This window comes from Arachis ipaensis, chromosome B06, assembly GCF_000816755.2.
Source record: "Arachis ipaensis cultivar K30076 chromosome B06, Araip1.1, whole genome shotgun sequence".
NCBI lineage: Eukaryota > Viridiplantae > Streptophyta > Magnoliopsida > Fabales > Fabaceae > Arachis > Arachis ipaensis.
Window position 1 is genome coordinate 2,852,705 of NC_029790.2, and position 17,432 is coordinate 2,870,136.

At 34.1% G+C, this 17,432-nt stretch overlaps 1 protein-coding gene across 3 annotated transcripts in view; it reads right to left on the reverse strand.

Moving 5' to 3' along the window:
* LOC107645359 (sm-like protein LSM2) overlaps positions 1,107–17,432 on the reverse strand; it is a 64,070-nt gene continuing 47,744 nt past the window's right edge. Inside the window, exons 1-6 of one of the 3 annotated variants that reach the window (XM_016349370.2) lie at positions 7,980–8,752; positions 6,844–7,192; positions 6,410–6,663; positions 6,132–6,318; positions 3,827–3,985; positions 1,107–1,570 (exon numbers count right to left, since the gene is read on the reverse strand). In XM_016349370.2, the coding sequence (XP_016204856.1) occupies positions 1,451–1,570; positions 3,827–3,985; positions 6,132–6,318; positions 6,410–6,663; positions 6,844–7,192; positions 7,980–8,407 (1,497 nt within the window). In that variant the 5' untranslated portion in view covers positions 8,408–8,752 and the 3' untranslated portion in view covers positions 1,107–1,450. Of the gene's footprint in view, positions 1,571–3,826; positions 3,986–4,130; positions 4,241–5,866; positions 6,319–6,409; positions 6,664–6,843; positions 7,193–7,979; positions 8,753–17,432 lie in introns of those variants that run through there. The other 2 variants (XM_016349369.2, XM_021103723.1) reach the window with 2 other exon arrangements.

Genomic DNA, 17,432 nt, shown 5'->3' on the forward strand with positions numbered 1-17,432 from the left:
TTTACTTAAAAAAAATCTAAATTTAAATTTAATAAAAACATTTTAAATAGATTGTATATTAGACTTGTTAAGCAATTTATTATAATATTAATTGAAATTCACTGTTATAATGTTCATTTTTTAACACTGTTCTAAAACTATTTGATTCATTAATGTACTATTTAGAATTTAAGATGACTGTTTACAAAATTATGTAAAGATAATAAATAAAAATTATTCAATGACTTATCTGACATATTTCTTTCAGTTTTTAAAACATGTCTATTTATAATATTCAACTAACATTTTTTCTATTATGTTTTTAAGGAGATTTCTAAATCATCTATAAAATATTGTGTGTTTATTGGTACTCTGAGGATGGTTATAATTAATTCTATGGGAGAACAATCAATTTATATAACTTTCTCTCTCCAAGTTTACCCTGAAAAAGTTCTTAATATGTGTGTTATTATTTGATTTCAAAGAAATAAAAGAATATAACTTTAATGCAATGACAAGTTTTATATAGCCATTTAATTAAATTTATACGCTTGAATAATTTTTGAAGTAATAAATAAAAAAAATTTATTATTTTTATAGTTAATGTGACAATACACACTTAATCGTGTGTGTAAAATTTTTTTCCACCAAAGATCTATAAAATTCAATAAAAGATGTTTATATAGCTTATGAAAATTCATTATTTCTGCACATGTTAATTTATTTGTCGAATATAGAAAATAGAATGTAATTGAGTAAGAATATCAAGTTTTTCTTCAGAAAATAATTTTTCTCCGATGGATATATTCTAGAGATTAGAGGCTAATCTTATTTAATCATACGCTTATACGACACGTAAAGTAATAAATCTTCCCCTTTCTGCTATGTGCTATCTCATACAATATTTGTCTCCCGTTCTGACATAATGTCAATGCAATTATGACAGTGAATTCATGCATGGTTATCACTTAGGTCCAACTTTTAAGTTCTTTTAAGTAGATGATTTATAAAACAACGTGAACATTTGACGAGTTTGCAAAGTCTTAGACTTGGGCACAAATATTTCTTCGAATCTAAGTTCAATACATTCCATTAAGAAAAGGGGTTGACAAAGCATAATAAAATAATAATACAAAAATCATAATTTTGCAATTTCATGGTGATACTCACATCATAACATTTACACAAGATAATCCCTTAACAACCTGTCTACAGTAACTATCACTGAAGTTCAGTCACCATCCATCATACTTTGAAACAAGGAAACAAGGGCAAGGAAAAGAGAAACTCAGTTATCACTTTGTCATAGTAAAAATTGGACAATGCTTTCAAGAGAATAGACGGATAAAGGAATGCAGATAAAAAGTCTCAACATCTGTTAAATGTTTCTTTCTTTATCCGAAACCAAAATATCCATGACATTTCGATCCAAACAGACTACAACAGAAAGATATACTATAAGAATAACCGATTAACCACCCCGAGCTTCTCTCCTAGTGGCATCGTGCAATAGTTCAACGTCCACGCCTTCTGGAGGTAATTGCACGTATCTGACCACTGAACCTCTGATGAAGCAGTTCCTCACAGAAAGCTGAGATCAAAGAGTAACATACATTATATATAAACTCATCATATTCATAGTTATGTAATTGCTAGAATGGATACATGAAAGCATGGATGATTATAACATGAAGAATCAACACTGAAGCTAGTTACAGTATACATGCCAAATTGAGACAATAAAATATAACATAATTAACAAGAGGAGAACATAGCTTCAGATTGCAGAATGAAACACGTGATAATCAGAGAAACCTGTACGAACTCCAGAGACTATATCCTACTACCAAGTTCCTTTATACACATTACACAAAGCCATGTCCTATAATCCTTTCACAAAGTAATTTTAAAGCGAGTATCTCTCACTCATATATTCTATTACAGAAGCGTGCTTTATTATTTATCTTGTCTTCTCCCTCACCATCTAACCTCATAACAACACATCAACTCATTATTATATCCCTTCTCTCTTTTTTTTTTTTTTCATGGCATACATCAATAGCCAAAATTTCAGGCCATTCGAGTACAAAAATTGGGGGCAAAACCTTCAAATGCAAATTCATAAACTCCCAAATCTTTCCAAATTCCAATAATCTACAAGACATTACCATTTCAATTATTAACATAACGGAAATAAGGAAGACAAGCATTGACAGCCTGCAAAATCCCCGAGTTCTCATTCCACCCTAGTACAACTCCTATAGGCCTAAGGCTAACAATAGGAGAACAAAAATGGAGTGGCTTAGAATGGGAAAGAGACTTTGATAAAATTGTATGTTCAGAAGTTTCTCCAAAAGCGAGTGAAATTGCCATCAAAGAAAACCGAGATGGCGAGACCACCCCTCAGCAATTCAAAACAATGAATTTTATGATTCCCACAGTGTATTCAAGCTTCTCTCCCTTCTCTTCTCCTACCAAACAATAAAGTGCCCTATGATCGTTAACTCCAATCCTCATCTTTCTTTTCTACTCCATTAATGACCATTGTCTTCCATCATCTGCAAACTCCCAAACATACTCTAAACATATAAACAAAATCAAAACATACTAACACACTCATATGAAACACATTAAAATGTAGAAGGGAATCGATGAAATAACAGACAACCCTGAAACTTGACGTGGCTCTCAAAATAATCAACAAAGTAGACCATATACAATCTCATATTAAAGTTCCAATTGGAACCCAATAGGGTGTCTCAGTGCATGAGGCTAGTACCAGGTGTAGTCTAAAAAGGGCAGATGGACACAGCCTTACCTCTTGAAACCTAAAGCTTGTTTCCAGATCTGAACCAATAACCTCTTATTACAAGACAACAACCTTATTGTGTATCAACTGTCAAGGCTCACCCTCTATTAGAACTGAAGGGATCCTAAAATTCCACCCGATGTGCCCTTGAAAGAGTATACACAGTCCTACCAGAGCACACAAAGGAACTATTTGCAGGATTTTAACCCACGACCTCTAACCCATAACTCATGCAGCAACAATTGTACTTTTTGTACCATGGCTAAACCTCAATAAAACAAATAGAAATTTCACACAAATATAAAGAACAAATAGAAGGATTCGAACCATAATACTACAACATGAACAGTTGAAAGGAGAAACTTACATCCCTCCCTGTCTAAATCACATAAGAAAGAAAATTAAAGACCATGATCCTTATAATCATTAGTTTGTTAAGGTAAGTGTTAGGCTTAGCAGTTGAAGAAACATAATAACTTACTATGAGTTATGGTCACATTAAGGCAAGTAAGCAACAATCCCACAAAAACAGTAAGTTACAATCAGTACAATACCATGACCATAGTTCTACTTATTCTTCACTTCTGTGATCTGTCTATTTAAATAAGAAAACCCCCTTCATACAAGGTTTTGCAATTCACTTTCACCTACAGCCAAATCCATATCTAAAATTAACCAACCTCTGGCACACATACAGATTCGATTGAAGAATAATCTTATTCACATACACAAGAAGCACCTAATTGCTTTAATACTTCATCAAGCAATAGTCAGCAATTCATCAAGAAATGGTCAGCATTAAGCAATCCGGTTGGCAGAACATTAAAGTACACAAATTTGACAGAATACTCAATATGGTTTGCCAAAAATCAAATAAATGTTAAAAAAATTCCAATCATTAACAGGAATTATCAACAATATCAGTGACTATAATACCGAGAAGTCCATTGATCATGAATTCAAAGTTTTTGCAATGCAAAACCCCATAAGCCCTAAAATTGAGGACAGAAAAAGAATAAACCCTAGAAAGAAGCATACCATATGGGGGTACTTGTCTTGGTCAACGACGCGAGTGTTCTCGAGCTTGATGTTGAGGTACTGGTCAACGGAGTGAAGAGTGCCCCTTATGGCCAAATCGTTCTTGAGCTCCACCGTTACTTCTCTTCCCACCAAATCCTTGAAGTACGAGAAGAACAACTACACCCGCCCAAAAACCGGGGGGGAAAAAAGGAAAAAAGGAACATACTTTAGGACCCGTCGTGACAAAAAAACGAATCACAGAGATGAGAAAATCGGAAGTAGAGAGAAGAAGAAGAGGAAGAAAGAACGAAAGGGACATTACCATTTTGAGAACAAAGGAAGAGAGTGCAGTAGAAAATGGGAACCAAGCACTCAAGTTGATGTAAACGTATACGTATATATGAAGATTTTCTGTTATTCCATAATTGCCCCCCGAGGCCCCGCCCAAGCCCGAATGCATTGTTTTATTGAATAGAGCAAAATTAATTTATTACGAAAATAACTAAACATAATTTATTTAAGATAATAATTTTTAACTTATATGGTCACTTAATTGAAATTAAAGAAACGAAAAATGTTTAGAATAATTTAATATATAAGCTTCATGAGACATGCCAGTTTTTAGACCGGTAAAAACTCAGGTAAAGCCGACTTCACATGAAGTTAATATTTGAAAAGTGTTTGATAAAAATTTAGTCAGTTAAATCATTTAACCGGTTTCAAGTATCAACTTTACGTGAAGTCGACTGCACCTGAGTTTCCACCTTTTAGACTAGATCTAATTTCATAACTCGAGCATGTCGGCCCACAAAAGACGTGCGTTTGGAAACTCCAAAAGCTACTTTTTTTTTTTTTTTAGCTTTTGACTTATAAAAATTTATATTAATAGTGTTTAGACTTTAGTACAATTTTTTAGATAAACTTTTAACTTTTTCAAAAATTATTTAAGAGCCTTTGAAGAAGTTAAAAAATGTGACTTCTATTTTCAAAAGCTATTTTATCATTCCTATTAAATGCACAACTTTAAAACAAGAACTTCTATAATAACTTTTCAAATACAAAATAACTTATTTAAAAGTTGTTATTAATAAAAATTCTTATATTTTAAACTCTTTTTTTAAAAGAACTTATTTAAGAAGTTTAGCCAAACTGACCCGATTATATGATCGTATCCACACAAGATTCCGCATATATTTTGCACAAATTTTTTCGAATCTTTACAGATCTTCTCTTCAAACTCTATAAATATATACAAGCCCAAAATATCACGTCTAATCTTAATTCTAATCCTAATATCTCTTAGACTATATTAATTCTATTATCAGGAGTCTTTTGCAGGTACACTTCCACCCATGTGGAGATGCCGACCCAAAACAAGAAGATTTGCTGCAGCTTTGTATTTTGATCTATAAATTCATGTTCGACCACTATGAGAGGTAATCCTAATCTCGCGTCCGGAACACTTACATTTTTATTATTTAACTACCAAGTATAATTACGTCACATAGTCATAGTATAGAAATTAAATTCTATATTATTTAAAATATTTTAACCCTTTCATTCTTTTGTAATGTTTTAAATTGGTTCAAGTGTTTTACAAACATGAAAATATAACGTAAGGGGGAAAAAACATACAAAATAACATGAGCCATGACCCATGAGTGAAAACGCAATTGTATTGATGTTTATTTGCACTTGAGACCTTCAAGATCGTTTACAAATAGAGTAAAACAAATAAGGGATTTATTGTTTTAAATACTGTGTGTTGCGTAAAAGTTTTGTTTATATCCCATTAATCATTAGTTGAGAAACATAGCAATCATGATAACGGACAAACACAAAAGGTATTGCTATAAAGATGCTTGGCACGCGTTGATACGGTGGCTTTCAATAAAGAACGCATAAAAAAGAGGTATTGGCAACATCATCGCCATAGCTAAATGGAAAGATAGGGAGAATTTCGTCAGAGGATACCTTTCTAACGTCTCTAAGAATGCATGAACTCTGAACAGACGCTGACTGATCAGTGATCACTACTTTCAGACAGGTTTCTTTCAACGAAAACGAAAACGAACTTGAAGGCATTACAGAAAACTACACAATCAAACGGAGCATTGATAGTACAACACTACAATCACAGATTACATTACATTTACGTCTCATACACATGAATAAGCTAAGAATTAAAAATTGACTCTAAATCCTATAAAGCTTATCTCGCTATCCTTTTTAAAAAAGGGAGAGTGAAAGAAGACTCTACAGAGAGCAATTTGAGTTGAGTACAGTGTACACAGACTTAGTTATTATAAAGCCTTTGCTTCACCCGCCTCCCATTTATGTCGCTGCCATCAAGGAGTACATCATTCCTGTGCTTGAACATCAAGTCCGAATGCTCAGTGAATCTAGCCACATACTCCAGTAGCTCTGTCAGTACAGAAGGGCAACTTTCCTTCAAGTAGTCAAACCCATCAGTTTGCATCACGGCTGAAAGTCCCAACCGGGGGAAAATACTTTAGTTTATTAAGAAATAAAGGTGGATCAATATTTCTATTCAAATCAATCCAGATTAAATTAACAAAATAATTTCCGGCATTAGGAAACTTGCAAACCCTTTTATGAGGTGTTTTTTTTTTTTTGGTGACTCTTTTTGCTAAAGCTAAAGTCGTAGCCACAGTGTTTATTGCAACATCTTCACAGAGACTTGCTTCACACATCAGCCTAAGCCTCTCTAAGGCATACCGATCAGCTGCCGCTAGCAGATGTTGAGCCATCAAGGTAGTTGCCCATTTTGTGTTCAGTCCAGTTAGCTCATGCAAATCAGGTAGTGTGTCCCAGTACATATAATGAAGTGATGCCTGCAGAAAACATTTCACAGCTTACAATAATCAACAAACCCGGAGTCCCAGACCTTAACCCAAAGCATATGTACATCCCCCCCAAAAAGAAAACACCCCGATGTCCAAAACCATATTTGCCAAGCATGCAGAAACACAAAGCAAATTAAAAAAGAATAGCAAAACAGCATTTAGTCATGCCTTAAAGACTGGAGCCTCCATATCTTCAACTTTTATACAATCAGTATTCTGATCTTTCATAGGACCAAAAAGTTGGGCTCTGAAAACGGGTGATCGTGCAGCTAGTACCAATTTATGGGCCGCAAAAATTTCTCCATTCACTTCAAAACTCACATCAGTTCCTCTTCCGCTTTCCAGTAGTTGACCAAATTGCTCACCAATGTTAGATGGAGGAATTCCTATAGAATAGATTCTAGGGCCTTCTGTGTGTGATCTCACCACACCAACACTACAATTCACAGATAGGCAATCATCTTTAAGGTAGTCAGATGTTTCTAGAGCCGTTCTCTTAAAGAATCGTTTGTAACCCCTGAAACACACAGCATCAGACAACCAATCAGCGTTTCACAAACTCTTTGGACTGGCTTTAGGACAAAAAGTTTTGTGTGCATGGGTGCAAATAAACCAGAACAACAAAACAACAACAAAGCCTTATCCCACCTAGTGGGGTTGGCGATATAGACCAAACGATGTCATTGCGCTCTATCATGTATCATGTCTACGTAGGTCTCCTGTAACCACCTCGTGTATGGTCTTCTTGTGCATATAAACCACAACTGAGACAAATAAATTCATAACACAGAGAGAAGACAAGGGTCTGTTTGTTTTTTATTTCACTTCTAGTGTTTTCTATATCATAATTTTATGAGCTAAAAGGGAATAAGACAATAAAAGAAATAAAATCTTGTTACACTATTTCCTCCATAATACTCAAACCCCAAAAGCAGAGAAAACTTAGAAACATGAAATGAAATAAAAACCAACTAGTCCCCAAGAGCTCCCATAACATGAATGCCTACAAATAATCATACTCGTGACAAATTTGCATATCATCGAAGTCATTGTTTCAGATGGCACAAAATTACTCATAAAACATGAGAATCACCTCTTCCTCTTCCTCAAATTATTATTCCATTATCTGTCTCCACAACATCAACACAAAAAGCCAGTCACAAAGTTAAACCTTCTCCACACGCATATAAAACGCATACCAAATGATCAGATAACATAAATTGGTAACAACAGCATCAATCAAAATAAAATAAATGCAATAAACTTCAAGCTCTCGAACTCAAATCACATAAAATTTAGCATACCACATGCTACCCCGGTACTTCAACGTGTACGGCCCGCTTTCGAGCGTCCTCTCGAAATGGCTATGGACCTTGTGCCTCTCCTTCCCGCTCTGATCCAAAAGGGTCAGCTCAAAGAGCGCCCTAACGTCGGTGCCGTCGCTGGCGAGAGCGATGAAGAGAGAAACGTAGGTGGCATTGTCCTCAACGCTCTTTCCATCAGGGTAAAAGTAGATCGCCCAATCGTACCCACCAACCGAGAACGTATCCGAGGCCACGTACTTCCCAATCCCAATCCCCTTCGAAAGAGAATACCCCGTGATCTTGAAATGATGAGACCCCCTAACTGTTTCGGTCACGGACGTAGACGACGTCGTTGCCGGAGCTGAAGACGATGCCGGCGAAGCAGTACTGGAGGACGGTTTCCCGGTTTCTCGGAGAATCTTACCCATGCGCGAGAGCCACCGTAGCTAAATTGATCGAATTGTTCGGAAATTCACGCCGATCGAGGGTTTGGAGACGAACTGGGAATGGGAAATTCGGGGCGTGGATTAGAGTATGTGAACTCGATTGGGTGAGTAATTGGATCAGGGTGCTGAGAAAATCTAGGGTTCCGTTAGGAGAATTGTCAGGTTCTGGAAGGTGGAAGCTGAACTTCTAGGGTTTCGAATTTGGATTCCCAGAACCTAAGAGAGGGAGAACTGAGAAGAATAGAATAGAGAGAAAGAAAGAGAAAAGGGCACGGATTCCGTGCACAACTTAAGCTCTTGTGATTATTTTGGTTCTATACTTCTATGTATAATGATATAATTTATAATTTTAGACATCAACATCCAAATATTTTTTTGATGAACTACTTTTTGCATTATTTATTTAATGGGAAGAAATTGCTTCCTTCATTGACAGATTGATTTGGAGACTACTAATTTTATTTTCAAAGAACAGACTAGAAAGGTATGCTGCCTATTACCTTGGGCATTCTCTTCATTCTGTATAGAAAAAAGTATTTAATAGTGATGATAAAATTCTAGTGATGTTAGATATTTCTCTTTATTCAGTTGTTTTTGTAGGATTTTGCATGCATTTAACTGTTCAAGGTGGTTTATGTCTGTTAAGTATGAGGCAATCACTCTCTTATAAAAGAGTAGTTATTGTTGTGATAAGAGCTTGATACGATGAACATTGACTACATGGGCGGCTGATTTTTTTAAACCAGACTAAACTTTAATGAAGTTTAAAAATGATGTTCATGTATGTCTATAAATAAAGAATTTGATATGAAGTAATACACACAGCAATAAATAATTTTACTATGTATGTACTTCTACTTATTTTATTATTATTATTATTTGTCTCTGAAGAAAAATGGTAAGGACATATTCTGAAGATATTTGCCTTGCGGATAGTGTAAGTTCGCACACTATTCTTAAAAGTGATATATATTTTATCCATCTTGTGCCAAAAGAAGAGTATGTTAATACTATTATTGGCTCAGGCAATGTGATAGAAGGCTCCAGAAGAGCTATAATTTTGTTTTCCGGAGGAACAAAATTCGTAATAAATAATGCACTATTATCTACCAAGTTTTTGAGAAACTTATTGAGTTTCAAAGATATTCGCAAAAATTGATATCATATTGAGACTATGAATGAGGGAAATCATGAGTATTTATGTATCATAACTCATGATTTAAATAAAAATGTTATATTAGAAAAGTTGCCCTCACTTTCATCTAGGTTGTATTATACTAAGATTAGTGCAATTGAATCACATGCCATTGTAAACCAGAAGTTTACTAGCCCAAACGAATTCATAACTTGGCAGACCGATTGGGTCATCTGGGAACAACCATGATACGGAGAATTATTGAAAACTCCCATGGACATTCACTAAAGAACCAGAAGATTTTTAAAACTAGTGAATTTTGTTGTGCTGCATGTTCTCAAGGGAAGTTAATTTTAAGGCCATCACTAGTAAAGATTGGATTTGAGTCCCCTGAATTCCTAGAAAGGATTCAAGGTGATATATGTGGACCTATTCATCCACCATGTGGATCTTTTAGATATTTTATGGTCCTAATAGACGCATCTTCAAGATGGTCACATGTGTGCTTATTATCTTCTCATAATCTGGCGTTTGCGAGATTACTGACTCAAATTATTTGATTAAAAGTACAATTTCCAAAAAATCCAATCAAAGCAATTCGTCTTGATAATGCTGGTGAATTTACTTTCCAAGCTTTTGATGTTTATTGTATGGCTAATGGAATAAGTGTTGAACATCCAGTAGCTTATGTTCACACACAAAATGGGTTAGCAAAATCACTTATTAAGCGCCTCCAATTAATTGTTAGACCCTTACTTATGAGAACAAATCACCCAACCTCGGTTTGGGGGCATGCTATTTTACACGCCGCGGCACTTATTCGATTGAGGCCGACGAGTTATCATCAGTTCTCTCCTATGTAATTAGCTTTTGGCCAGCAGCCAAATGTTTCCCATTTAAGAATATTTGGTGTGCGATATATGTTCCCATTGCACAATCTAATCGCACCAAAATGGGACCCAAAAGAAAACTGGGGATATATGTTGGATATGATTCTCCATCTACAGTGAGGTATCTTGAAATACAAACTGGAGATGTATTTAAAACCCGGTTTAGGGATTGTCATTTTGATGAATCAAAATTTCCAACATTAGGGGGAGAGAATAAACTTCCTGAAAAGGAACTTAATTGGAATGCATCATCCTTTATGCATTTATATCCTCGATCAGGGCAATGTGAACTAGAAGTTCAAAAGATTATACATTTACAGAGAATAGCAAATGAATTGCCTGATGCATTTTCCGATACAAAGAGGATAAACAAATCTTATATACCAGCGAAAAATGCCCCAATTCGAATTGATGTCCCAGTTGGACAAATAGCCACTGAAGCAAATTCACGCAAGAAGCGTGGCAGGCCTGTCGGTTCCAAAGACAAAAATCCTCGAAAGCGAAAAGAGGTGAATATTATTTCTGTTGAAAAATACATAGGAAAGACACCTGCAATTGTCCAAAATTCTGATATAGTTTTAACGCCAGAAGACGTTCAGGTACCTGAAAATTGTGAAAATGACGAGATCTCGATAAATTATATCTTTACAGGAGAGAAATGGAACCGAAATAAGACAATTGTCACTGAAATATTTGCATATAATGTGACATTAAATATCATGCATGAAAGCAAGGATCTTGAGCCAAGATCAGTCGAAAAATGTCGACAAAGAAATGATTGGCCAAAATGGAAAGAAGCCATGAAGGCTGAATTAAACTCACTTGCAAAACGTGAAGTCTTCGGACCTGTAGTCCGTACACCAGAAGATGTAAAACATGTTGGATACAGGTGGGTATTTGTGAGAAAACGAAATGAGAAAAATAAAGTTGTGCGCTATAAAGCCCGACTTGTGGCACAAGATTTTTCACAAAGGCCCGGTATAGATTATGAAGAAATGTATTCCCCTGTAGTGGATGCGATAACATTGTGTTATTTTGTCAGTTTATCTGCATATCATAAACTGCATATGCATTTAATGGATGTGGTAACAGCCTACTTATACGGCTCATTAGATCGGAATATCTATATGAAAGTCCCTGAAGGACTAAAGATATCTAAACCATCCAATGAATATTCGCAAGGGTTATACTCAGTCAAATTGCAAAGATCTTTATACGGTCTAAAGCAATCTGGACGAATGTGGTATACTCGTCTTACTGAGTATCTGGCCAAAAACGGATTCAAAAATGATGATATCTGCCCGTGTATTTTCATAAAGAAATCTGCATTTGGATTCATTATAATTGCTATGTACGTTGATATCATTGGAACTCCTGAAGAGATTCCAACAACTATAAAAGCTTTAAAAGAATATTTTGAGATGAAAGATCTTGGAAAGACTAAATTTTGTCTCAACCTGCAGATCGAGCATATAAAAAATGGAATCTTTATTCATCAAACAACATACACAGAAAAGATCTTGAAGAGATTTTATATGGATAAGTCACGTCCATTAAGTACACCAATGATCGTAAGATCTTTGGATGTGAATAAGGATCAATTCTGTCCTAAGAAAGAAAATGAAGATATCCTTTGTACTAAAGTACCATATCTTAGTGTCATTGGAGCGCTAATATATCTTGCTAATAATACACGACCCGATATATCATTTGCTGTGAATTTATTAGCAAGGTATAGTTCCTCTCCAACCAGAAGACATTGGAACGGAATCAAACAAATCTTTCGATATCTTCATGGAACGGTTGATATGGGATTGTTTTATCCCTATGGATCCAAGTCACAATTAGTTGGTTATGCAGATGTTGGATACTTGTCTGATCTATATAAAGGGAGATCTCAAACATGATACCTATTCACATATGGTGATACAGCGATATCATGGAGGTCCACAAAACAGACGATTGCTGCAACATCCTCTAACCATGCCGAAATACTAGCGATACATGAAGCTAGTCGAGAGTGTTTTTGGGTGAGGAGTTTGATCCAATATATTCTGTCATCATGTGGATTGATTGATCAGAAGATAGGTCCAACTATCCTGTTTGAAGATAATACAGCATGCATTGCTCAACTTAAGGGCGGATATATCAAAAGTGATAGAACAAAGCATATTTCTCGCAAATTCTTCTTCGCTCATGATCTTTAAAATCAAGGGACAATTGATATCCAGTAGATCCGCTCAAGTGATAATCTGGCAGATTTATTCACAAAGTCACTCCCAAAGTTCTCTTTTGAAAGATTGGTACATCAGATTGGGATGCGCCGATTTTGAGACATTAAATGACGTCGACAAGAGGGGGAGACTGTACTCTTTTTTCTTTGGTCAGGTTTTTCCCATTGGATTTTTCTTGACAAGGTTTTTAATGAGACAGTCCCTATCACAAAAGATATTGTACTCTTTTTCCTTCACTAAGGTTTTTTTCCACTGGATTTTTCTTTAGCAAGGTTTTAACGAAGTAATAATCCTAAATGGTTATCAAAGGGGGAGTGTTGTGATAAGAGCTGATATGGATGACCATTGATTACATGGGCGACTGATTTTTTCAAGCCAGACTAAACTTTAATGAAGTTTGAAAATGATGACCATGTATGCCTATAAATAGAGAACCTGATATGAAGTAATACACACAGCAATAAACAATTTTCTCTTTCTTTTCATTGCGATACTTCTTTCTCTTTCTTTATATTTTTTTATTTTATATTTGTTACCTCTTCCTTATTTATTTATTTATTTATTTTATAACAGTTATTTCGTACTTGTTTTATGTTTATGAACATATCTTTTATTTAGAAATCTAAGTGTTGAATACCAATAACTTTTTTTAAGACATATTTTATTGGTAGTTGCTCATTTAATTTCTTAATTTGATGTTTAAGACCTTTTTTTGTGTGAGATGCTTAAGACTTTGATTTCATGTAAAATCTACTTCTTATAACCTTGTAAATGATATTGTGTTTAATAAAATATTTATTTTATAATAATTAATTTTACTATATTTATATTATGTATAAATAATAATTATTGAGCTATAGCTAATATAATATTTTTTTATTATATTCATATTTATAATCACGAGATTACACATTTCTTTTCTTTTCTAATCTTATAAGACCACTCATGTCGGGGGAGACTTCGAAAAAAAATTAAGTGGGAGAACATAAAATGAAAAAACATTACATCTAATCCAAAATTTTAAGATGTTAAGTTAATGAGTCTCTCATCTTATAAATTTCTCACTCTTCCTTATTTGTTTTGATATGGAACTAATTTCATGCACTATTAACACTTACACCATTAATAATCAACACCCCTAACCATTTTTTCCTTCTACGCATCTCTCCTTCGTTACCAACCATATTTAATTGTAAATTCTCCATTGTAAGTGTTTAGAGAGAAATGCATATCTTAAGTTATAGACTTCATTTTTTTTATGTATCTTCTACTTGAAATACGCATCATATTAAATTTGAAGGTGATTCATCCTAATAGATACAATTTAGAAGTCGTGGTTGGTCCGTATACTACTATGTGATTTGTTAAGGTTTTTGCTGCTGGAGTACCCAACTATTGATGAAGGCCCGATTGGTAGACCAGGTTATCAGCTAATATTTTTTCGCGCCAAATGACTTATTGTTGCTGGAGACCGTTCAATTGGGTGCAAGAGATGCCCCCACCGAACACCACCAGTAACAGTTATATATAAGATCTCTCCCTTTCTTATATTTATAAAAAAATTAAAATATTATGTACGTATAAGGGAGTTATTATCATAGCAATCATTAAAAAAAAATTATAATAGAGTGAAGTTATGTCAAATATAACTATATCTGCCACCATGAAAATCTCTTAATTATTAGGGAGACACCACATTAACTCAAAATCTTAAGGTGTTAAGTTAATTGGTCACTTTTCTTTGCCTTGTTTTATTTGATGTGAGACACCACACTAACAATCTCCCTTCACCTTGAATACTCCTTAGCCACTAGATGAGCTCTAACCACCATTAATACAGAACGTAACACATAGTAAAATGGAAAATCAAAGAAATTGACTCATTTATCTCAATTTGATTTTCTGATGCATCAATTAAGAGAATCACTCTATCTCTCTTATTAACACCTAAGTTAAAAAAAAAAAAACTCAAAAAAATTTTCATTCATCAAAATTAAGAGAAAAAAATGGCTATCAAGTTTTAGAAAATTTTTACACCTCTTAAGTTTAAAACATTAACTCATAAATTCACTAAAATAAAAATAGATAAAATTATAATTGAGCCTAACACAAACAAAACAAACTAAAATCAAATAAAAATAAAATAAATATAAAAAAGTGATGCATATTTAATTTATCTTGACTAATGAGAGCCTTTAATACATCTTGTAAATAGCAAGATATTTGACTTTCTATAATCGTTAATCATTGTCTTGTCCAATTCTTAATGTATCTTGTGAACAAATGATTTAGTCAAATTTGTAAAACATTCTTTTATTCTCTTAATTGTTGCTCTTGTAATTGTACCAATTGGCATATGAGACTTTGGAGAGAAACTAAACGAGATAACATAAAATGGGAAGACATCACATTCAACTCAAAATCTTAAGATCCCCTTATTTTTCTCTCTCGGAGGCACAACATCCAATTCAAAACCTTAAAATTTTTCTACTTCATACCATTTGTTGGATTACCATGGAAAGCTTTTAATCACTGGGGAGACTTCGGAATGAGTCTCTAATCTTATAAACTACTAATTTTTTTTTTTTTTATGTATAACTAATTTCATGCACTCTTCACACTTGCAGCATCAACAATCGACATCTCCAACTATAATCTCCTTCTACGCATCTCTCCTTCATTCCCAACCATATCTAACTGCAGATTCTCTACTGTAGGTGTTTAGAGAAAAATGCATATCTTAAGTTGTAGGCCTTGTTTTTTTTATGTATGTTTATATACTTGGAATATTGATTGCATTATTTTTTTCTAGTTTATTTATTTATTATCATTGTTGACAATTTTCTCTTCTTTAGGCATGTATTATATCAAATTTAAAGGTGATTTTTTTTAGATATGAGTTAGAGGTCGTGGTTGCAGGAGAGAGTTAGGATAAAATTTAAGAAAGAGCCAAAATTTAAATTTTTAATATAGAAAGACTAAAATTAAAATTTAAAAAAAAATTAAACCAAAATTTATATATAACTTATAAAAAAAATTAAAATTTAGGGAGTTACTGTTCCCTTTTTGTATGAGTAGCTCTGCACCTGCGTAGTTTGCTCCTATACCATTATATCACTCTGTAATTCGTTAAGATTTTCGTTGTTGGAGTACACAATTATTATGTAAGGATGAAAATTCGATTAGTAGACTAAGACCATCTCCAGTAGGGAACTCATCCCAGTTCCTGTTTATGGCCCACCTGTCATAAAAAGTAACTCCACATCAGTTTTTGCGTCATAAACAATAAATAGGAACTCAAAGCATCTCCCTCTTCTCCATTAGGAGGAACTAACTTTAGTCCCTATTGTGGTCCCACTTAATTAATTAATTAAAATACTTAAAATTAATATATCTTGCCTTGATCCTTGTGCGGGAACTCACTCCTTCTCTCCTTCAATGGTTAGAGTTCCTATATGTCAAAAAAAAGTCAAAGAGGAACTCACCATTGGAGGTGCTCTAAGTTACCGGCCAATATTTTTTGGCGCCAGATGAATTTATTACTGTTGAAGACCTCTCTAATAAGTGCAAGAAACTGCATTTCTTTGTCGAGTCTATTGCGCCTCCAACCGAATACTATCAATAACAGTTATATATAAGATCTCTCCCTTTTGTATATTTATAAATAATTTAAAATATTATGTATGTAGAAGAAAGTTATTATCATAGCACTCTACGTAAATATATGTATTTTTATTAATATTGTATAATAGAGTGAAGTAGCCACACAAAAAAAGTTATAATAAAGTGAAGTTATTACAATACAAGTAGTTATTATACATCTTAATCTTAATAGATCTAACAACTGGAACTTAAGCAACTGGAATATATTATTTTTATTTAATTTTGTCCTAGTTTTTTTAATTTCTCTTTTTTTTTTTTTCGTTTTTCTTTTTTTTTTTGGTCACGTATGTTTTAGGCTTTTTAGTTTGAGTAATCATAACCGCAAAGACCGTATAAGGCCCAAAAAGATAGTCGCTACATCTAATTCTTCAAACAGTCATGTCATGTGCAATGGGGTTGGTGCATATATGAAAATAGTTTTTGAAATCCATATAAATATATATCCAACTAATCAAAATGCAAAAACGGAACTCGTGAACTATGAGTTCTTAATCCATAAAAATATAAATCTTTAATTTTCTGTGATGGTCTATGTTACGATGGGTAACCGGAGATTATTGAGTTGTATTAGTTTGGCTGGCCCAATCGTCTGAATGAGGAAGTATCCAAGCGGATTGATGATCAAGGCCCCGTCCGACTTCGGTATGAGAAAATGGGGGCAGTACCTGCAAAGACACTCCGATGCCAAAGTCAGCAAAGGGAGCAAAACAGGTCTAGAGAGTATTGGAACTTCTGAGATACCTGAGAAGTGTCAGTGTATTTATAGTGATGAACTCATAACCACCGTTGGTGTAGTTCCGTTATTTATGGTGGATAACCGTCCCTTTATTTTAGGGAGGTTGAGATATGGCTCCAGAAAATGGGTAGAGAGATTTTAGGAGCAGTTACTCATTTGAATGAGTGTTTATCTGCCAGCTAATCTTCGTCCCAACTTCTTTAAAGCAAGTCGTGGTAGGGACCGACTTCGTAGGGCGAAGGTCAGTATAGGACGAGGCTCAATGCTTTGGATTGGGTCTTTCGTTTGGACCTGTGCCTTATCATTGGATCAATGTATGAACAATTTATATTATCAAAATAAAATTGAC